The sequence below is a fragment of the Sinocyclocheilus grahami genome, unplaced genomic scaffold, assembly GCF_001515645.1.
Source record: "Sinocyclocheilus grahami isolate Dianchi unplaced genomic scaffold, SAMN03320097.WGS_v1.1 scaffold553.1, whole genome shotgun sequence".
In the NCBI taxonomy this organism is placed as follows: domain Eukaryota; kingdom Metazoa; phylum Chordata; class Actinopteri; order Cypriniformes; family Cyprinidae; genus Sinocyclocheilus; species Sinocyclocheilus grahami.
Genome location: NW_015505732.1, coordinates 113150 through 136341, shown reverse-complemented (window position 1 = coordinate 136341; position 23192 = coordinate 113150). Strand labels below are relative to the sequence as shown.

At 36.9% G+C, this 23192-nt stretch overlaps 1 protein-coding gene across 1 annotated transcript in view; it reads left to right on the top strand.

Moving 5' to 3' along the window:
* Positions 1 to 19718, top strand: part of LOC107556027 (zinc finger protein 618-like) — a 52140-nt gene extending 32422 nt beyond the window's left edge. The window contains exons 4-13 of the mRNA XM_016238997.1: positions 1303 to 1380; positions 2173 to 2220; positions 2391 to 2480; positions 6235 to 6306; positions 11147 to 11236; positions 12493 to 12585; positions 15399 to 15443; positions 15747 to 15824; positions 16657 to 16779; positions 17226 to 19718. Of these exons, the coding sequence (XP_016094483.1) occupies positions 1303 to 1380; positions 2173 to 2220; positions 2391 to 2480; positions 6235 to 6306; positions 11147 to 11236; positions 12493 to 12585; positions 15399 to 15443; positions 15747 to 15824; positions 16657 to 16779; positions 17226 to 18757 (2249 nt within the window). The 3' untranslated portion in view covers positions 18758 to 19718. The remainder of the gene's footprint in view (positions 1 to 1302; positions 1381 to 2172; positions 2221 to 2390; positions 2481 to 6234; positions 6307 to 11146; positions 11237 to 12492; positions 12586 to 15398; positions 15444 to 15746; positions 15825 to 16656; positions 16780 to 17225) is intronic.
* The last annotated feature ends 3474 nt before the right edge of the window (positions 19719 to 23192 follow it).

Below are 23192 nucleotides of genomic sequence, written 5' to 3'. Positions count from 1 at the left end.
TCGGATCATCAGGATGGAATGAGAGGTAGAGTTGAGTGTCATCAGCATAGCAGTGATATGAAAAGTCATGTTTCTGAATGACAGAACCTAGTGATGCCATGTAGACAGAGAAGAGAAATGGTCCAAGTACTGAGCCCTGAGGCACCCCAGTAGCTAGATGTTGCGACTTGGACACCTCACCTCTCCAAGATACCTTGAAGGACCTATCTGAGAGGTAAGACTCAAACCACTGGCGTGCGGTTCCTGAGATGCCATTTTCCAATAGGGTTGACAGGAGAATCTGGTGGTTCACCGTATCAAAAGCAGCAGACAGATCCAGCAAAATAAGTATAGAAGATTTGGAAGCTGCTCTTGCCAGTCTTAGGGCTTCAACAACTGAAAGCAAGGCAGTCTCGGTTGAATGTACACTTTTGAAGCCAGATTGGTTGCTGGCCAGGAGGTTGTTCTGTGTGAGAAAGGCTGAGACTTGGTTGAACACAACTTGTTCAAGTGTTTTTGCAATGAAACGTAGAAGGGAAACCGGTCTGTAGGTCTCTAAATGAGTTGGGTTAAGAGTGGGTTTCTTAAGAAGTGGGGTTATACGAGCCTGTTTAAATGTTGAGGGAAAAACACCAGTGTGAAGGGATGTGTTAACGATGTGAGTGAGTGCAGGTACAACGGCAGGAGAAATGGCTTGAAGGAGATGAGATGGAATAGGATCAAGCGGACAAGTAGTCGGATGATTGGAAAGGATTAGTTTAGAGACTTCTGCCTCAGAGAGTGGAGAGAAGGATGAAAACGAGTGTATGTTTGCTGGTAAGATGTGCTTGACAGTTTGTGGTGTGGCAAATTGTGCACTGAGGTTTGTAATTTTAATTCATTAATTAATAAATGCTGTTGAATTATTGTTCATTGTTAGTTCATGTCAACTAATATTAACAGATGAAACTTTACAATTTTTAATGCTTGTGCTGTGAGGATAAGGTTCCCTTCCCCTTTAATTACATGAACTTGATTCTATTAATTAAATACATTTTATTGATGAATTAATTTTATTAATAGTAATAGTTTTATTCATTCAGTGAATACAAATATATATTTACTTTTTCCGCACAAAATAATAGGAATTTTGTGGTGAAATGTCAATCCTAATATCTGTATGTACTAATATGTTGGGGTGGGGGGAAGACATTGCATGTGCTGTGTTGTCAAGTTGAAGTCTCCACCTTCTCCCTTTCCATTGGGGGTTGACACGTTTTGCACCTCACTAACACTTGAAATGCTTTTGTCTGATATTTCCTTTTTCTGTCCTTTCTCTTACAGGCTCTTACATTTGTGGAGTATGTGGCAAAAAGTACAAGTACTACAACTGCTTTCAGACACATGTCCGAGCTCACACAGGTACGTCTTGACCTATTGAATCTGAATAAGATGCTTGTAAGTTCTGTAGGGTTGAGAGTCATAAACTAGTTTGTATTCAGAACGGCAAATTAAATAGTTTTAGCTGAGTTGTGACCGAGCACTTTGAAAGAATATGGTGATAATAAACAGACAACACGTCTTTCCATTGCATTGTCTTGACTGGTTAACATGCAACACCGAACATCAGATTCAGAAACAAATGACTCGTATGAGTCAGTTAATGAATCTTTGATCTAAGATCATGAACCTTGAATAAGTGTTTCAAGGCACTTTCCACAAACAGAATACAAATTGGTCTCCTATGACTTTAACGGTAATGCTGTTACCTCTTACACATTTCAAAAACCATTATTTTATTACTACTCGAATCAATCTAATGTTTTCTTTATTATGGTTTATGAATGGTACTGCTTTTAGACATGTCCCATTTTTTGATATTGACGCAGTTTGAGGTTTGCAAATTTATATTTTGTATAAATCATATAAAACCTCATATAAAATCAAAGTTTAGTTTGATCTCCAACACATTACATCTTAGTTGACATGTTCTAAAGGTTGAGCACTGAGCTGGAAAAAAGTTTCTATAGGTTCTATTTTGGAATGGAAGTGTAGGTTAGTTATTGGGTGATGAATGCTTCCTTAAAAGTGCTGAACTGGAATGGAATCATTAAGGAGCTGAAATCCAAATCATAACCAGAATCATCAAATTTGACATATTTCATTAGCTATTTATATATGTGTCTGTATTTTGTGTGGTTTCTTGCTGTCCAGAGACTGAGGCTGTTGCTTCTGGAGAAGGAGCATCTCTGGGAATCAATAGTGAGTAGCATTTATTCATGGGGCAGATTTTTTGTGTAATTGACCTGGAATTTTCTAAATTAAGTGGGTAAAACTTTGTGGAAAAAAGCTGACTAGAGTTCTTCCCAACATCTCGTCAGATAATGATCTCTCAAGTTGCTGTTCATACAAGTCTTTGTTTTCTAATCCAGGTTCTTTCCGCTATACATGTGACGTATGTGGGAAAAAATACAAGTACTACAGCTGTTTTCAGGAGCACCGAGACCTCCATGCAGTTGATGGTGAGGCTGTGTATTCCCTTGATTTGTAATACATCCAAACTGTGTGTGATTTTAATTTTTTAGTTTTTGTTTGTTTGTGTCAGTAAACACATGGCTGCTGTTCAATCGATCACAAATCTTCATGTAAATCACTCAGTAATGTTTCAAGGCACTTTCCACAAAAATGGGTACAAATGGGTACCATTACTTATTTTGGGTACCATTACTTATTACTTAAATGGGTACTCCCATTATTTATTTTAACATTTTATGAGCAGAAATTCAATGTTTTTTGTTGATAAACTAATAACAGGGGTACTAATTTAAATATTATGTTAACACTTTTCACCCATTTCAAAAAATGCATTATTATTACTTGGATCAAGCAAACGTTTTTGTTTAGTTTAGTTATAACTAGTTAACCATTGAGTAGTGCTGTCAATCGATTAATATTAACTAATTAATTGCAATCACAATTAATCCCATCTAACACTAAGTTTTTAAATATACTTTATTTTTGCAATAATTTCACATTCAATCTTCAAATTAATGTAGAAACATCATAACGACAGCATATTTTTTATATTTGTTTAATGGCATCTTTTTTATGACTGAGGCAAGTATCAATATTACTGATGCCTCTCTGAATTTTTTCCCTAATATTTAACCATTGGCTATAGTCATTCAGCATTACAGTATAATTGAGAACTATAAATTTTAACATTTATTAGACTTTAAAAAATAGCTTCTAATTTACGTTAACTTCACATAAACCCATTATAATATATATTATATTTAGCTACCTGTGCCCTTCAGCAAGTAGAACATTAAATATACAGAAATTGAATAAAGTAATCAAACACAAAATTCTAAATTAAATATAGATGAATCCTTAAAGCTACAACAGTTATTGATTTGCTCTTTTTTCTTTTGTTCTTTGATGAACAGACATCACAGCAGCTGGTTATTAGGTTATGTTGGCTGCTTTAAGAGCTGCTGCTGCTGAACATGACGTGGATCTGACACGCATCTCTTTATCTATTCTGACCCAGAGTCTCTGCTAATGAGCTGACGAGTTGAATCGGGTGTGTTGATGAGGGAGACAGTGCTGGGCTGTTCCAGGACAGTTTTGAAAGAGACATGCTCTTAAATCTGACTCACATATAACAAATATTTACATACATGCACAATTTTAAGGCAGCTTTAATTGCCTTTTTGGTAACTTTATGAGTTAACTGACGACCTAACTATGACATTGCATGCTCGTCGTTTCTTTTGCACTTTATTATGAAATAATACAGGCTACAGCGAGCGCCGGTGCATTTGTGCATTCATTGAAGAGCACGTGCTATGAGCGCAGTATATCGGCTGACAGGACTGGAAAATTGGTTTTTACTGACATATGGCCTGACAACATCTCATCTGACCACAGTTCACTGTTGTTATACTGAAGCTCCTCGTCACCTGTATATTTTCCACACTCGTTTGTCTAGCGCCTGGCACTGAAGCGAAGTTGGAGTGCATGTCTGAAAAGTCTCTGATTTGATGTGCTCGTAAAGACGTTCTGCATCTAAAAAAACGCAATTCTTTTACTCCCATTATTTATTTTAACATTTTATGAGCAGAAATTCAATGTTTTTTGTTGATAAACTAATAACAGGGGTACTAATTTAAATATTATGTTAACACTTTTCACCCATTTCAAAAAATGCATTATTATTACTTGGATCAAGCAAACGTTTTTGTTTAGTTTAGTTATAACTAGTTAACCATTGAGTAGTGCTGTCAATCGATTAATATTAACTAATTAATTGCAATCACAATTAATCCCATCTAACACTAAGTTTTTAAATATACTTTATTTTTGCAATAATTTCACATTCAATCTTCAAATTAATGTAGAAACATCATAACGACAGCATATTTTTTATATTTGTTTAATGGCATCTTTTTTATGACTGAGGCAAGTATCAATATTACTGATGCCTCTCTGAATTTTTTCCCTAATATTTAACCATTGGCTATAGTCATTCAGCATTACAGTATAATTGAGAACTATAAATTTTAACATTTATTAGACTTTAAAAAATAGCTTCTAATTTACGTTAACTTCACATAAACCCATTATAATATATATTATATTTAGCTACCTGTGCCCTTCAGCAAGTAGAACATTAAATATACAGAAATTGAATAAAGTAATCAAACACAAAATTCTAAATTAAATATAGATGAATCCTTAAAGCTACAAAAGTTATTGATTTGCTCTTTTTTCTTTTGTTCTTTGATGAACAGACATCACAGCAGCTGGTTATTAGGTTATGTTGGCTGCTTTAAGAGCTGCTGCTGCTGAACATGACGTGGATCTGACACGCATCTCTTTATCTATTCTGACCCAGAGTCTCTGCTAATGAGCTGACGAGTTGAATCGGGTGTGTTGATGAGGGAGACAGTGCTGGGCTGTTCCAGGACAGTTTTGAAAGAGACATGCTCTTAAATCTGACTCACATATAACAAATATTTACATACATGCACAATTTTAAGGCAGCTTTAATTGCCTTTTTGGTAACTTTATGAGTTAACTGACGACCTAACTATGACATTGCATGCTCGTCGTTTCTTTTGCACTTTATTATGAAATAATACAGGCTACAGCGAGCGCCGGTGCATTTGTGCATTCATTGAAGAGCACGTGCTATGAGCGCAGTATATCGGCTGACAGGACTGGAAAATTGGTTTTTACTGACATATGGCCTGACAACATCTCATCTGACCACAGTTCACTGTTGTTATACTGAAGCTCCTCGTCACCTGTATATTTTCCACACTCGTTTGTCTAGCGCCTGGCACTGAAGCGAAGTTGGAGTGCATGTCTGAAAAGTCTCTGATTTGATGTGCTCGTAAAGACGTTCTGCATCTAAAAAAACGCAATTCGTCAAGAAAAAAAGAGACCGAAGCAGCAGTTGTGAATGGGGTGGCCAACCCTAGCTCTGCCACGTGTTAATTGCGTTAAATATTTTTAACGCGTTAAACTGAAAAAGAAAATAATTGCATGCGTTAGTTAACGCGTTAATTTTAACAGCACTACTATTAAATATTACTGTATTTATACATGTCCCATTTTTTTTGACATTGACAAAATCAAAGGTTTGCAAAATTCAAAATTTATATTGTATTTTAAAGACCGCAAACCTCAATGCATTTTATATTTCGTTTGATCTCCAACATACTACATTTCAATTGACAGTCAACATTTTCTGAAGCTTGAGCACTGATCATTTGTTGAAAAAGGGAAAAAAAAAAAGTTTCAGGTCCCGTTCTGTACAGTATTTGTGGGGAGAAAATGCCTCAATTTAAATGGAAAAATATGAAGCAAGCTATGTTTTTTACATTGTCAATAGTACTTTGACCAAAAACCTTCCTAATGAACAATAACCCAACCAAAAAAAAAAAAACACTCTGAAGACTTTCTCTTGATTGATCTTGATCCTACAAAACATGAAAGGTGAATTTTCTAAAATGGTGTTTGAGGAGCTATTGATACATTATACCCTCAAATCCTTCTCATAAAAGCCTCATCTCATTCTTTGTAAATACTGTTCCACTATATGTAATGACAAAATACTAGTTTATAACATTGCTATCACCAATGACATGGAATCATTATGAAGACCCACAGTGGGAGAACCAGTGATTTTATGTTGTCTTGAATACAAGATTGAGACTCCAACTGTGCTTTAAGATGAAAAGGCTGACTTGTTGTTGTGTTGTCCAGATCCGTATGACCATGTGATACCAGTAGAAGACCTTAAAGGGGAGACTGAATCCTACCCGAAAATGGGACCAAGTAAGAGTTCTTAAAATGGTTTTCTTTCATCTTTGATGTTGTGTCAGAAGCTGGCATTATGGGACCTCCATCCAGGAGTTGGGCGATAAACATTATATCAAGATTGAAATCAAATTTCTATGAATACAATGATAATCTCTGGATATTTTTACTCGATATTGATTAGTCTAAAAGCCACAGAATCAGTCAGTGTCCTGAGATGTGCAATATGCGTGTTGGTTTTTTTAACTCTACTTGAGTGTAAGAAGTAACATTTATGTGGCAGTTGATGTCAGTTTTTGTTGCTGATTTGAAATATGTATTTTAAATGTGAGTTTGGCAAGCAGTTTTTGAGATATCTGTTTTTCCCATTCAAGTAGATAGGACTTGGTCTTGGATGCCTGAAATAGCTGCTCGAAACCGTTGCAAAAAAGGCCGCCGAGTGAACAGACTTTCCTTCATAGGGACTTTGCTTTCGTCTACTACGCAAATGCAAACACATGGGATTCTAACGGTATTTTCAGCGTCTGCCATCTCAATATATGAGGACATCAACTTCATCTCCAGAGCTGCTCTGAGACTCACTTCACCAGCATTTCACTTGAGAAAAACTATCGTCAAACTCATTCACAACAAACCGTCAAAATAAAAGTCTGGTTTAATTTGAAGAAATTGTGATAGAAATGTATTACTATTGTATACTAAAATGTATTGCTCAAGGTAATAATAATTCAATTAGGAATGTCATACAACCGAGATATTTTTTCATCCATGTTTTAAATGATACAGTTTTGTTGTGCAGCATGTGAAATGCAATGTCTTGTTGTTAATTAGCTGTTATATTTTCATTTAATTACATTTCAAGTTGTATTAATTCATTTCATTAGACACAATTTTTTATGATAAATTCATATGCAATCATAAAACAAAGAATCCAGAAAAGAAAAAAACACTTCATTTAGGGGAAAATGAAACCGATTTCATGAGGCCCCAAATTAAAAGATATCTTACTCTGTGGAGTTTAATTCCGGACAAACAAGTTGTTTACATTCATTCTCAAGATCGAACAAACATGTGGAAAGCATTTCCTTCCCCATTAATAGCAAATTAATATTGTGATGAATACCAATATTGTTTGATATGAAAATAATATATTGTAGGACTGGGTTTTGACAAGTTTCACGATTCGATTTGATTCTCATTCACAAGCTTGCAATTCGATTCGATTCAATATCGATTATTTTAGATATATATCTGGTACACATGCAAAATTTTCTCACGAAAAAAAAAATCTCTTAACTAATGCTATAAAATATACATAAGAGTCAGTTGGTACTACATTAAGGTTTAACATTGAAGGTTAAAACTGACTGATTTGTTTAGGCTATACAACTGCTTAAATTACACTTAAGTTTTTTATAATAAAAGTTGCAATTACATAATAATATTTCTACTTCAGTTAATTTTTTTATATATATATAAACATTTAAATGGTGGCTATCATAAAAAAATATAAATTAAACTTTGAAGAACAGTCAAATTTATAATAAATATATGATATGGTGCATATATTTAGCAAAATGCTCCTCTCTACAGTTTATTTTTCTAGCTGACTAATGAGTTTATGGTCACCGAATGTTTTTTTCTGAGGTAAATGTGACGTTACGTGACATTGTTTACAAGCCGTAATATTGACGTCTTTGCGCGGCTGAAACACTGATTGAGAGATTACATGAGACAGGATATGGATTGTAAAGTTGTACTCTTTCTTTTAACTTGCCTTCGGATGTTTAGTCATGTTTATTTTGTGCTGAAACTGGTATTAATGTGGATGAGATGATCAGTTCACGTGCGCCTCGCGCTGCTGCTTTTACTGAACTGAGGCGCTACAGCGATCACTCCACAAAACAGCGCCAGAACGGCATTTATTGTTTGAATACTGCAATACAATGGACATAATTTGAAATCTGAGACTTTGTTTCATATTAAAAGTACCAAAGCACAATGCTTATTGCCATTTATTGGATGGGAGGTGCCCACCAATATTCCTCCATTAACTGAAAACAGGCTAGACTAATCAATTTTTGGGATTTAAGAATCGATATCGTTTCGTAAAACTGAGAATCGATTATAATCGAGATATCGATATTTTTTTACCCAGCCCTAATCTCTCTCTCTCTCTCTCTCTCTCTCTCTCTCTCTCTATCTATCTATTAAATTTTTTTAAGGATAATGTTTAAATATATATTATTTTACTCACAATTTCTACCTATTAGAATTTAAGTTCAGCAGAATTGGGAACACTCTAAAATATTTAAGAGCTTAGCATAAATGCAAAAATGTATAATCATTTTAAAAATGTGCGTGTGTGTGTGTGTGTGTGTGTGTGTGTTTTTATTTTTTTTTTCACAACTTTTCCAGGTCTAAAAAGCACACTTTTAAAATCGGGTTACTTCATATATCCATGTTTTCCAAGAAAGTGGGAACCCTGGTTCTTCAAAGGAGAAAAAAATATTGCTGAAGAGTTGAATTTAAATAAGAAATATATTGATTATTTAAGTTTATTTTAATGCTTATTTTGTCTTTCTTTAAATAATGACCCCTTGGATGAGAATAACTGGCTTAAATGAATAGTTCACCGAAAAATAATAATTGTGTCATGTAACTCATGTGACTGCAAACCTGAGTACATTTCTATAAAGATTATTATTTTTTTCCCTCCAATGGGATCTAGGTTTGAATTGTATGGACAAACATGAGAGTGAGTCATGATGACCGAATTTGTAAAATTTTTTTAGACACAATTTTTTATGATAAATTCATATGCAATCATAAAACAAAGAATCCAGAAAAGAAAAAAACACTTCATTTAGGGGAAAATGAAACCGATTTCATGAGGCCCCAAATTAAAAGATATCTTACTCTGTGGAGTTTAATTCCGGACAAACAAGTTGTTTACATTCATTCTCAAGATCGAACAAACATGTGGAAAGCATTTCCTTCCCCATTAATAGCAAATTAATATTGTGATGAATACCAATATTGTTTGATATGAAAATAATATATTGTAGGACTGGGTTTTGACAAGTTTCACGATTCGATTTGATTCTCATTCACAAGCTTGCAATTCGATTCGATTCAATATCGATTATTTTAGATATATATCTGGTACACATGCAAAATTTTCTCACGAAAAAAAAAATCTCTTAACTAATGCTATAAAATATACATAAGAGTCAGTTGGTACTACATTAAGGTTTAACATTGAAGGTTAAAACTGACTGATTTGTTTAGGCTATACAACTGCTTAAATTACACTTAAGTTTTTTATAATAAAAGTTGCAATTACATAATAATATTTCTACTTCAGTTAATTTTTTTATATATATATAAACATTTAAATGGTGGCTATCATAAAAAAATATAAATTAAACTTTGAAGAACAGTCAAATTTATAATAAATATATGATATGGTGCATATATTTAGCAAAATGCTCCTCTCTACAGTTTATTTTTCTAGCTGACTAATGAGTTTATGGTCACCGAATGTTTTTTTCTGAGGTAAATGTGACGTTACGTGACATTGTTTACAAGCCGTAATATTGACGTCTTTGCGCGGCTGAAACACTGATTGAGAGATTACATGAGACAGGATATGGATTGTAAAGTTGTACTCTTTCTTTTAACTTGCCTTCGGATGTTTAGTCATGTTTATTTTGTGCTGAAACTGGTATTAATGTGGATGAGATGATCAGTTCACGTGCGCCTCGCGCTGCTGCTTTTACTGAACTGAGGCGCTACAGCGATCACTCCACAAAACAGCGCCAGAACGGCATTTATTGTTTGAATACTGCAATACAATGGACAGAATTTGAAATCTGAGACTTTGTTTCATATTAAAAGTACCAAAGCACAATGCTTATTGCCATTTATTGGATGGGAGGTGCCCACCAATATTCCTCCATTAACTGAAAACAGGCTAGACTAATCAATTTTTGGGATTTAAGAATCGATATCGTTTCGTAAAACTGAGAATCGATTATAATCGAGATATCGATATTTTTTTACCCAGCCCTAATCTCTCTCTCTCTCTCTCTCTCTCTCTCTCTCTCTCTATCTATCTATTAAATTTTTTTAAGGATAATGTTTAAATATATATTATTTTACTCACAATTTCTACCTATTAGAATTTAAGTTCAGCAGAATTGGGAACACTCTAAAATATTTAAGAGCTTAGCATAAATGCAAAAATGTATAATCATTTTAAAAATGTGCGTGTGTGTGTGTGTGTGTGTGTGTGTGTTTTTATTTTTTTTTTCACAACTTTTCCAGGTCTAAAAAGCACACTTTTAAAATCGGGTTACTTCATATATCCATGTTTTCCAAGAAAGTGGGAACCCTGGTTCTTCAAAGGAGAAAAAAATATTGCTGAAGAGTTGAATTTAAATAAGAAATATATTGATTATTTAAGTTTATTTTAATGCTTATTTTGTCTTTCTTTAAATAATGACCCCTTGGATGAGAATAACTGGCTTAAATGAATAGTTCACCGAAAAATAATAATTGTGTCATGTAACTCATGTGACTGCAAACCTGAGTACATTTCTATAAAGATTATTATTTTTTTCCCTCCAATGGGATCTAGGTTTGAATTGTATGGACAAACATGAGAGTGAGTCATGATGACCGAATTTGTAAAATTTTTGGTGAACTACCGCTTTAAGAAACAGAGATCTGATACTAATAAGTCTTCATGGTTCAAATGGAAAAATGAATCTCAGAAGCATTACGTTTATCAGCGGTAATGTGTTTTTGACCAATAACTGCATGTTGACTTATTACTGTATTTTGTGTTCTGCAGAAACGGGAAGCTACACGTGTGAGTACTGTGGAAAACAGTACAAATACTTCAACCCCTATCAGGAACATGTGGCTCTTCACGCTCCAATGAGTACGTTCTCACTTCATTACCAGTGTCTTGTATTGTTTATGGCAGTTTTCTGCTCATAGCTTAATAGAGGCGTGTAGAAGTTATAGATTAGACACTCACAGTAAAGGAAGCTCTAATCATTAAATATGGAGATGGTGGAAGCTTGTTCACAAAACTACTATGTAACTTAATTTACCAAGATGATCATAATTTCTGTTGTAAAACTACCCAATCTGTCTGCAATAAATTGTACATGATCTCAAATTGTTATTGTGCTCTGCTGAGGTGTTCGCTGTAAAGTCTCTCTTATTATATTTGTCCTTCTCTCCTCTCATTTATCTCTTAGTCCTGCATTGAGGATGTGCAGAGGAGTTTGACATTGAAAGCTATTTAAAGTATGGTGAAAATATAGAAATGGGTCAGAGAGACTGTAGCGATGCTACCAGAATTAAATTTCAGTTTGTTTCAAAGTGACTGATTATTCTAAATGAGAATTTCTAGAGAGTCGTGGTTTTGCTGGGAGATGTGAGATGGTTGATTGCAGTAAAGCATGCTTTTTTTAATGATTAATTATGGCTACTTATGATTAATTGTCAGTGAGAGATGTTGGGCGGTTAATCTTATGCATTAGAAACATTTCAGACTATCTCTACTATTGGCATAGTCATTGCCAGAAATGTAGCAATATAAGAATTTATCACTTGTCTGTGATGCTTATAAATGCCTATCACCATCATTACTCTCAAATATGTTACCACTATTGTTGTATTTGGTTGGTTGGCACTGTCCATGAATAAAGTACCCAAATTGGGCTTGAAAGCAAGGGTCTAAAATACCTACGTGCATACAGCATTTTCCATGCAATCATAAGAATATATAAGCAATAAACACTTACTGGTGTGAGTGACAACTGGCCCAATAAACAGAATGATTTTAAACTATTTTGCTTTTGATACACCCATATAGATTAAATCTGCCACTCTAATGAATGAAGTCCAGCACTAATTATTTGGGAGTTATAAAATTATATAAGCTTAAATGAAATTATTGGTCAAGGAAGCGCTGCTTTTGGAACACTTTGTTTTATTTAATTTCTCCATTATTTAATTTCTCCAAATCAAAGAGAAATTGTTTTAAAATCCCATTTCTTCCCTATTCATGGAAAGTGCCTGTTTTGTTTTGAGTGATGCACTAAGAAGGACGAAATGAGCATTTCAATATTTATTATCTTTGACTGATATGTATTATTTAAGCTGCTTTGATTTTTGCATTTGCAGAAGGAAATTACGGTCTTAAAATGGAAGGGAAAATATCTAGCCAGTCAGGCCAGTCCAGTCGTGCTGACATCAACAATTCCCAGAACTCAAGTGGTAAGAGACATTGAAATCTTTGAAATCTTTCACCTTTGATATTTGAGTCTCGTAAAGTGTTTGCCCTTTGCTCACAGTGATATTTTACTGTCATAATCAAAGCTCTGCAGCATCTCTCCGCAGACCGACCTCCAAAAATGACGGGAAAAAATAAACTTGTTTTCCCTTCAAATTAAGCGTATCTTTTGCTTCTTATCATGTTTAAGGATGTATAGATGTCTTTACTGGAAAATGGTTTTGTATAGTAATGCGCTCTGCTAAAACTAAACTGTGTCTTCACACTTGAGATTACTAAATTTTTTACAATGTATCTTAAAGAGCACATATTCAACACTTTATTTTTCTTATAATGTTAGTCAAGGTTGACTGCTTCAAAACAGTCATCATTTAGTGTTTCCAACTGAAATTCAACAGGCTGTTTTCTAGAGCCCGAGCGATATGTTTTTTTTGGGGCCGATACCGATATCAGGGAGTAAAAAAAGGCCGATATCGATATATTGGCCGATATTCTTTGTGTATATTATAGTACAGTACCAGTCAAACGTTTGGACACTTTCCCATTCATGTGTCCACACATTTGACTGGTACTATATATAGAATACAGTATATACATAAACAGAATATATATATACATAAACACATTTTTTTGCAATGATCACTCAAATGTGGTGTTCAAACACTTATAATGACGTGACAGAGATACGTAATGGAGGCAGGGCATTTAACAATACACTTTATTATCCAAAATGAGTCTGACATCAGTGCACTGAACAGTAAAGTTGAAGTTTATTCAACTTTAATTCAATTCCATTCAGCTTTATTCTGTTAAAGTTTATTTCACCTTGGAACATTCATTCACGGATTTTAACCACCCGTAACTCCCGGACCCCGGGGGCTATCGACGCGGGGGTGGTCTCATTCGAAAGCAGGCCTCTAGACGTACACTCGATTCGCGTTCGAGAGGGTTCCTCGAGCTGAAGGGATCCCCTGAATTTGGTGCGGATTCGCCGCGCCGTTACGGAGATGTGGCCGTTCAAAGTTTCAGTGGTTTTCCATAGACTTAAGCTTCAAAAGCGTTTCATCCAGGTCACCAGTAGCAAACAATGGAGCGCGCTCTGCTGGACAAACAAAGAAATTACACCATTTCAAGCATTTTATCTGCATTATATGTTCTGTAAAAAAAAATTTCATATTGGCGGCATATTCGCCGATACCGATATATCGGGAACAGGCTCATATACCGGCCGATAATATCGGCAAAACGATATATCGGTCGGGCTCTACTGTTTTCTATGGTACATTTCAATGCTTTCTACATCTATAATGACCCCTTTTATGAATGGGTAACCTCTTCGATTGTGAATTGAGTAATACTGTTTGCGTAACCGGTTGAGGGTTCACTGTGCGCTCCTGTATAGTTTGTTACGCAAACTTTCATTTGCCAAAGCTGTATTGCATTGTAGCAGATTCATTAAACAGTCCACACATAAATGTGTTAAATAATGAAAGGACAGCTCACCATTTGGCAGACTGGTCTAATCTTTTCAACTGAAGTTGCATCCCTACAAACTAGAAAATGAGACTTCTATTTAAACATGAGCTTGAATTGTCCACCACAGCAGTGAAGTTTAACACACAGAACGCATAAGTGCACTAGAGCAGAGAATAACGCTAACCCTAATCACGGCAAACATCACAAGAATGAGAGCCTGTTCCCGCAAATGGAAGATTTAAAATAACACACATATACACATGTATCATCAAAATGTTAAAACTTCCTACTTTTCTGTAGAAGGGATGACAAAGGTCGGCCTACCATCATTTTGTTTGCAGATGCCGCTTGCTTTTATATTTCGTACCCAATGAAAAACATTCAATCATTTTTAACCCTGTAAAGCCTGACATATAAAATGATAATCAGAAAAAAAATCAATTGTTTAAATGAAACAGTTTTTTGAACATTTAAACGAAATCTAAAAAGTCGTAAAAAAATCTAAAAATATATGTTTTTCAGTATCATATTTGATACATCAGGCTTTTATGGCTCATATAGTATGATATAGTGAGAATATGTATCTCGCATTCCATAAATTAAAAAAACAACAACTCAAGTTTGATTCAGAAGCCCAAAATGAGCACAAATATGACATTTAGTTCAGGTGCTGATTGATATTTTATATTGTCAAAAATATTACATTTTGATAGTTTGTAATGTAAATCAATAGGATCAACTTGCATCAGACTATTTACATAAAATGTATATACATATCAGTTGTCACTGTGTGATTCCCAATAATGTCTTAGTAAGATGCAGTGCAATACAATGATGATTGAGAGATTAACAAATAAACGTTCCTCAAAAGCCTGATGATCATATTTTATGAAAAAAAAGATTAAGTAAACCTAATGTGCTTCCGTCCAGTAAGTGTTATTCTTACACTTACTTCATAGAAATCACCAAAAATTTCACAGCAAAAAAAAAAAACATGTACCACGATCAAAAGGTGGACATATTCACAACTTTACTAAAAGGCCTTTTACTTCACTAAAACTAAAATAGTATAAAAGTATAAAATCTGATGACAGAAGGCATGTAGTAGATTGGGTGCATTGTTTTTCAGTAAAGTTTTGATCATGATGATAATTTAGAGGCCTTCGAAATTTGCATATCAAATATGATACAGTAGGTTTTAAGTGCTCTAATACTTTTTTAGGGCCTTTTGTATTCATTTTTAAACCTTTACTATAAAGTGTTGCGCTTTGCGTGGAAGTGCACTCATGGTTAAAAATAACATTAATTATTTGTCTTCCAGATACTCCAAACAGCCGGACTTATTCTTCCCGTCCCAGCCCTCAGAGTATGTATTTTGGAAATCCATTTTACCTTTTTCATTATTCACTTGATATCACTCTTCTCATGTTTTATATAGTCCATATTATTTATTTTTGTAAATCATGACTGACGTCACTCATGCTCATTTTGTGCCATTAGCATGGCTTGCAGGTTTGTTAAAACCTTTAAGTAAAAACCTTTAGCCTGAATGCCTGACGCTGACCTAAATCTGTTAGCTGTATGTAGTGCTCTGATGTGAGGCTAGCCGGTTACGCTCTGTTATGAGAACATTTCTGTGTTCTGAGAGAAACTGGACGTTGTGTTCCAGAAACCTACACGTGTGGAGCCTGTGGAATTCAGTTCCAGTTCTACAACAACCTCCTGGAGCACATGCAGTCCCATGCTGGTGAGTGAGCCCAGAAAATGAAAACATTTTCAGCTGTGAGCTCATCCAAATTTGGACTCACTCTGTTTTGTTTACATTATTTCTTTGCATCACCACTTGGGTAACAGTTTTATGCAAAGGGCACATTTTTACAGACTGCATTATGTGAGCACTGCATAATATGCATGTGCTTTTTGCTCTGTATGATCAGTAAATTGAACATCTTTACTCATCACTTATTCATAGGCTTGCATGGAGTCATTCATTTTGTCAAGTTCACACTCCCAGCATACCTGTTTGATTATCAGGGTTCCCATTGTCATCAAAAGAAAAAAAAAAGAAAAAAAGGCCTAACTCATATGATGTTTTCATCAGCGGAACACAGACATATATATAAAAAAAATGTTTTAGCTCCATATTATGAAAGTCAACGAGCTCCAAAAGGTTCAAGCCAAACAAAAGTCTTGGAAATTTCTGCAGTCAAAAGAAAACAAAATTGTGGCTCACAACTAAAACATTTAACAGGCTTGAATTTGCAAGTTCAGTTTCTTTCAAATGAAATCCAAACAAAAACTAATGGAAAAGCCATGCAAAATCATTGGTCATTGGGGACCCTCTTGGGCTATTTTAGAATGCTCAGGTCAATTCCACAGATTTTCTGTCAAAATCATCTCAGAAAATCTGAAAATTGTTAATTCTGTGTGGAACTTGATCAATTGATCATTCTCATTTGTAAGTTGTTTTCACCCCTCAATGAGTTTCTCTTATTGGTTTTCATTGAATACCTATGCTTTTCCCAAGAATGAGTACATAATGTGTTTCCTTTCTTCCTTCTGTTTTAATCCCCTTTTAGCTGATAATGAGAACCATGTTAAAGATGACTCTCCGAAGCCTTGCCAAGCGCCTGTGGCTACACAGGAGCAGATGTGGAAATCTCCTCAGCCGACACATCAGAGGAACCACGTACCGTCTTTTCGTGAGTTCTTTCCTACCAGCATTACCAGAATCCATTCACACTTGATTCACGACACACTCAATTAAGTGTATTATTTGCTTGGGCCAGTAAATTAAAGCTATTAAAGCTAACCAGTTACTATGTTTTTCGACTGCTGTTGTTAGTAACTTTGTTATGGTTGCTCAATTTTCAAAGTTAATATTTGTTACAAAGTAAATTAACGCAGATGTTCTTGCTGATTTTCTACATTTATTTGGGAATCAGGGATGGCTCAGATTAATCCACAGCATGCACTTCTTGAGTTTTATTTACAGATTCATAAAATGAAAAAGTGCCATACTTGTATGCGTCTCAGCAATTTTTAACTATATTTTTGGTTTTGATTATATGATGGGTTGCAGTTGTTGAGACAGTTAACTCGTAAAGATAACTTAGCCTAATTTATGTGTCTCATTCTGCTTTTGCAGAGAACAGATTACTTCCAGAAAAGGAGAGACAACAAGTGGCTGAACGTTTGCTGAGAGTAATGTGCGTAGACCTCGGCCTTCTTGGCATCCTCAGCAGCAAAGACTTCCTGAAGCTTGCGCAGACCCTGGTGGACACAGGTTCACGTAATGGGGCCTACTCCATTCGTGAAGCCCTCGGAGATATGAGCTCGCTGGCATTAAAACAGCTCCCCCGTATGTACAATCAGGTCAAAGTGAAAGTTACCTGCGCCCTGGGGTCCAACTCTTCCTTGGGTATTGCAGTGACCTGCCATTCCCAGACTATAGGACCAGACTCCTGCTATTTGCTGACAGCGTATCAAGTAGAGGGAGTGCGACTCCGACGCTATGTGCTGGGACTCAAGGAGGCCTCTTTAAGGGAGAGTCCTGACCAGATACACCACTGGGTCCAGAATGTTCTGTCAGAGTTTGTCATGTCAGAAATCCAAACAGTCTACGTGACAGAGCCACGCTTGTCTTCATTAGCCTTTTGCGGTCGCACCGGAATTGGCCTTCGTTGCGCAGGTTGCTCTCTAACAGCCACGGTTCAGGCTGTTCTCGGTCGCCGCAGCTTGCAAGCACGGGGGCTCCATGAACTAGGAGAGCTTCTAGCTACCTGTTGTGACATTGCTGCGACGACCAGCTTCAGTCATGAAGGGAAAGCTGCGGAAGAGCCTGCCGCACCGCCCTGCTGGGATGCAGTTGCAGAGGCCTTACTCAAGGTTCACGAGAACTTTGAGGCCACTTGTGAAGCGTATGGCCGTTCGAAGAGCACTGTGCCGCTCTTGCAAGGCCTGAACAAGCACCTGCTTGGCACGCTTGCATGTTTGCTTGCACCGCTAAGACAGGCAGCACAGGAGCTGAGTGTGGAACACTGCCCCACGCTCCAACATGTCCTTCCCGTCTACCTCCGTCTCGAAAAACTTTTTACCTCCAAAGCCGGTGAAGCGGGTGCTGGCAGTAAGCTTTGCCACTACTTCCTGGAAGCCCTGAAGGAGAACTTCAAAGTGGAACGTGTCCATCAAGTCGCAATGATCCTGGATCCACAGCTGAAGCTGCGGCCAGTCCCTGCGTACCAGCACGAGGACATTATCTCAAGGGTGTGTGACATGGCTGCTAATATGAGGGAAGCCGGAAGCGGTGGTTCTGGGGGTACGTCTGTGGACGAGCGGGATAGTGAAGGACCGTCAGCACCCAAGCGTGGCCGCCTGGACTGTGGATTGGAAAGGCCATCGTGTGATGCTGAAGAGCCACAGGTACGAAAAGAGTTGTTCCAGTACCTCGGCGAACCACTTTTCAATGGCACAGGTGACCTGTTGCAGTACTGGAGTTCAGTGATGGACAGATACCCCAGGCTGTCGAGGTTAGCGCTGTGGTTGCTGGCTGTACCGGCTGTAGCTGTGCATGGAGAGTGCATGAGCATCTGCGAGCAGACCTTAGCTATGAAGAGAAAGCAGCAGGTCACTGCGGAGGAGATGAACAAACTGGTCTTCCTCAAGAGTAATTTTGCTTGAGACTGCTCAGGGCTTTTAGCTAATGGCACCATAGACTGTTTGAAATGGAGACTTTTTGAATCAGATATACTGGTCACTTCACTTTACCCCTTCCAAAAATCTGATTTACAGTAAGTGTCTATCAATGAGGCACATGATAGAGATTTACTAAGGAAAGGTACATTTACAACTAATTCACCAACACCCCTTCAGACTATACAGTAGCTTGGCATTGGCAGTTGCAACAGATGCAACTTGATGAAGATACAGTTTGCCCGAGGACAAGGACGTGAACTTGTGTTTTCGATGTTTCAGTTGAACTACCACTTAAAATTGTGATGGTGTTTTTATCAGTATATGGTTCATCCATCTGTCTTTTCTTTCTGTGGAATCCATCTGAAATTCAGTCGATGGATTACTGAAATCATGCACAACATACTTTCCATCTAGTGAAGGAAAAAACGGGGTACTTAGAAAAAGCCATTTCTTTGCAATTACGCCTTTATAAAAACCACAAACACTCTTTGCTGTGACATCCGAACGATACCTCTTTAGTGATTTATCAGAGGGCAGATCAAGCTTGTAGAGGTGTAAGTCTTGTTGTAGGCAGGCCCTGATTCAGTAATCTCAGTTAACCGGTTTGAGTGTGTTAAGCTCTTGTTAAGCCTCAGGAGTGTAAGGCCAGCAGAACTCAAATTTATACTAGGGTCATATAGATGGTTTTGCAATTATTTATTTTATTTTATTTTGTCAGTTCTCACAATAATGTTGCAATAAATGTTCCGTAGCAGAAGTTATACTGTCAAGCTGACTTTGATGCCTTGCACCTTTGTAGCAGCCTTTTTTTTATTACAGCTCACTGGGATCATTTCCTTATACAATACAATCTGCAATACCTGAAACAGCCACTTAAACCCCAAGATTGGATCCCCAATAATATTGGGTCATGGAAGTATACAGTGGGGAAAATATGTATTTGATCCCCTGCTGATTTTGTAAGTTTGCCCACTTACAAAGAAATTAAGGGTCTGCAATTTTTATGGTAGGTTTATTTTAACGTATTGAGACAGAATACCAATTTTAAAAAATCCAGAAAAACACATTATATAAAGGTTAGAAATTGATTTGCATTTCATTGAGTAAAATAAGTACTTGATCCCCAAGCAAAACATGACTTAGTACTTGGTGCAGAAACCCTTGTTGGCAAGCACAGAAGTAAGACTTTTTTGTAGTTGGTCACCAGGTTTGCACACATCTCAGGAGGGATTTTGATCCTCTCCTCTTTACAGATCCTCTCTAAATCCTTAAGGTTTCTTGGCTGTCATTTGGCCACTCGAAGTTTCAGCTCCCTCCACAGATTTTCTATAGGATTGAGGTCTGGAGACTGGCTAGGCCACTCCATGACCTTAATGTGCTTCTTCTTGAGCCACTCCTTTGTTGCCTCTGCGGTTCCGAGTCATTGTCATGCTGGAAGACCCATCCATGACCCATCTTCAGTGTTCTCGCTGAGGGAAGGAGGTTCTCGTCCAATATTTTACAGTACATGGCCCCATTCATTTGCCCCTCAATGTGGTGAAGTCATCCTGTTCCTTTAGCAGGAAAACAGCCCCAAAGCATAATGTTTCCACCTCCGTGCTTGACTGTAGGGATGGTGTTCTTGGGTCGTAGTCAACATTTCTCTCCCTCCAAACACTGCGAGTCGAGTTAATGCCAAAGAGCTCAATTTTGGTCTCATCTGACCACAGCACTTTCTCCCAAGCCTTCTCTGAATCATTTAGATGTTCTTTGGCAAACTTTAAATGGGCCTGTACATGTGCCTTCTTGAGCAGGGGGACTTTGCGGGCGCTGCAGGATTTCAGTCCATTGCAGTGTAGTGTATTACCAATATTTTGCTTGGTGACTGTGGTCCCAACTGCCTTAAGATCATTAACAAGCTCCTCCCATGTAGTTCGAGGCTGATCCCTCACCTTTCTCATGATCATCCTTACCCCATGAGGCAAGATCTTGCACGGAGCTCCAGACCAAAGCCGATTGATGGTTATTTTGTATTTCTTCCATTTCCGGATAATCGCACCAACAGTTGTCTCCTTCTCACCAAGCTTCTTGCTGATGGTCTTGTAGCCAATTCAAGCCTTGTGCAGATCTGCAATCTTGTCTCTGACATCTTTGGTCTTGCCCATGCTGGTGGGAGAGGTTAGAATGGAAAGATTGTGTGGACAGGTGTCTTATACACCTAACAAGCTGACATTAGGAGTAACTTCTTAAAGTGACAGGACTGATCTGTGTTCCACATGGGCACATAACCAATGTGTGGGAGCCAGAACTCTTGCTGGTTGGTAGGGGATCAAATACTTATTTCACTCACTGAAATGCAAATACATTTCTAACCTTTATATAATGTGTTTTTTCTGGATTTTTTGGTTGACATTTTGTCTCTATCCGTTAAAATAAACCTGCCATAAAAATGACAGACCCTTAATTTCTTTGTAAGTGGGCAAACTTTCAAGATCAGCAGGGGGATCAAATAAATATGTTCCCCACTGTATAGGAATTATCTGATGTTGTGCGGTGTTCTGGTTCTGATCTGATTTTTTTTTTTTTTTTTTTTCAGTTTTTGTCTCTGAAAAAGGGGGAATAGGGCTACGCAATTGCAGAAACTGTCTGTCTCTCACTGTCTCAGTACAAACCTCCTTGAACAGAGGCAGCTAATTTCATCATTGTTTGAATGCATTTTTAAGAGGATAAAGCTAAACAAATATTTCATTATTTATGCACTGGATTCCTCATCATTATTTTCATCATTTATCTGCAGCAGTTAATTAGATTAGAGATTAACTAGAGAAACCATTGCCTAGATTAGGACCAAAGTATCTTTTAAAAGTAGTTTGTCATCGTCAATAATTGTCATTTCCGAACAGATTTGTAGTTATCTCATAATACTCATGCTTCCTCATAACGGTTTCGCCCTCCTAAATTTCCAATGCCTTTAAACAACTGTTTATTTCAAATTGTTCTAGTAAACGAACAGAAGTAACGATTTTCACTTCCATGATAAAAATAAATGATCTTCAAAAGTATTTTGCAGTAGTTTTTCCAAGGAGAGATGTGGTTTAGTATTATATAGTTTGTCTTGTAATGCCTTGAACATCTTTGTGTGATTATACAGATATGCATGCAGACAATATAAGAGTTTTCTTTTTTTATATATATCTTTAATAAAGTGGCGGAGATCTACAAACACATAGTAAACGTTCACACAACAACAGAATACTGTTGTCAGTCCTACTGAGTGCTAAATAAGGTTTTGTTCATGCGCAGATCTGTTATTAAAGAATGACAGCCACATTATGTAACAATAGTGATTGACAGATTTTCAGGAGTCACAACCAAATTTTGAGGGTTGAGTAGGACTGAAATGGCAGTGGAGTAGTCTATCACATCACTGAAAGGGGTTAGCATGAGGTGTGCGCTTAGGGCTGTCAACCTCTCTCAGGTTATGTAAAATGGTGGTATTGTGTAGTGAGAGAGAGAGAGAGAGACAAAACAGTATTTAGGAAATAGACCAATGAGGGAGGGATGGGGCGTGGACGGAACCGAAGAGTTCTTGAGCACATACATGAACAGTCCCTAAAAAAATCTGAAATCCTTGAAATCCTTTTATAGTCTATTGACTATCATTTTCTGATCCTATGGTTACAAGCAATATTTGCTCTACGTAGAAGGGGACTGACTTTGAATACATTATAGGCACAAGGCACTCCTCTGTTGTTGTAGGTACAAGACAGTTTGAGAATCACACATGCTAGTAAATACGGTTGTTAATCCCAAACACTGAAGTACACACCACAGAATTTTGGATTGCTATGATAAGCACAGCAAACACTCATTTGGGCGTCTCATGGCTGTGAACGAGAAATATGTTTGACAACAGTTTAACCTATTTGGTGTCCGTTATGTTTGACCAAAGATTAGCGACCCAAAGACACATTGTGTTGTGCAATTTTACCTAAACCACCGCTGATCACTTGCTGTTTGATGCTTTTAAACTGCACGCTCTTTGAGATGTTGTCTTTTCTGCTTTTAAAACCTACTTTGTGCTTTTGGGTTTCCAAGTAAGGTCACTAAAAATGTGAGCAACATACACTTTTTGGGGTTCTATTAGGTTTGTTTTGCCATAGAGAAAGACGTGTCAAAATGTAGGAATGAGTCGAGACACATACCTCTTTTCCTGTGCTTTCTTCTGTGTGAGCTATTTGAATTGAATGTTAATGCTGTTGTCACTACCGGAGAATTGTTACTGCCTTGTTCCAGACAAAGTCAAAGGCGGGAAACGGAAATGTCCTGCTTCCAACCTCAATGCCTTCAGGTCAATCACACGTCACTGTCAAATGTAGCCCTGAACCACATGATGGCGCCATGACTCAATGTAAGCATCTCGTGTTCACACACCAATAAT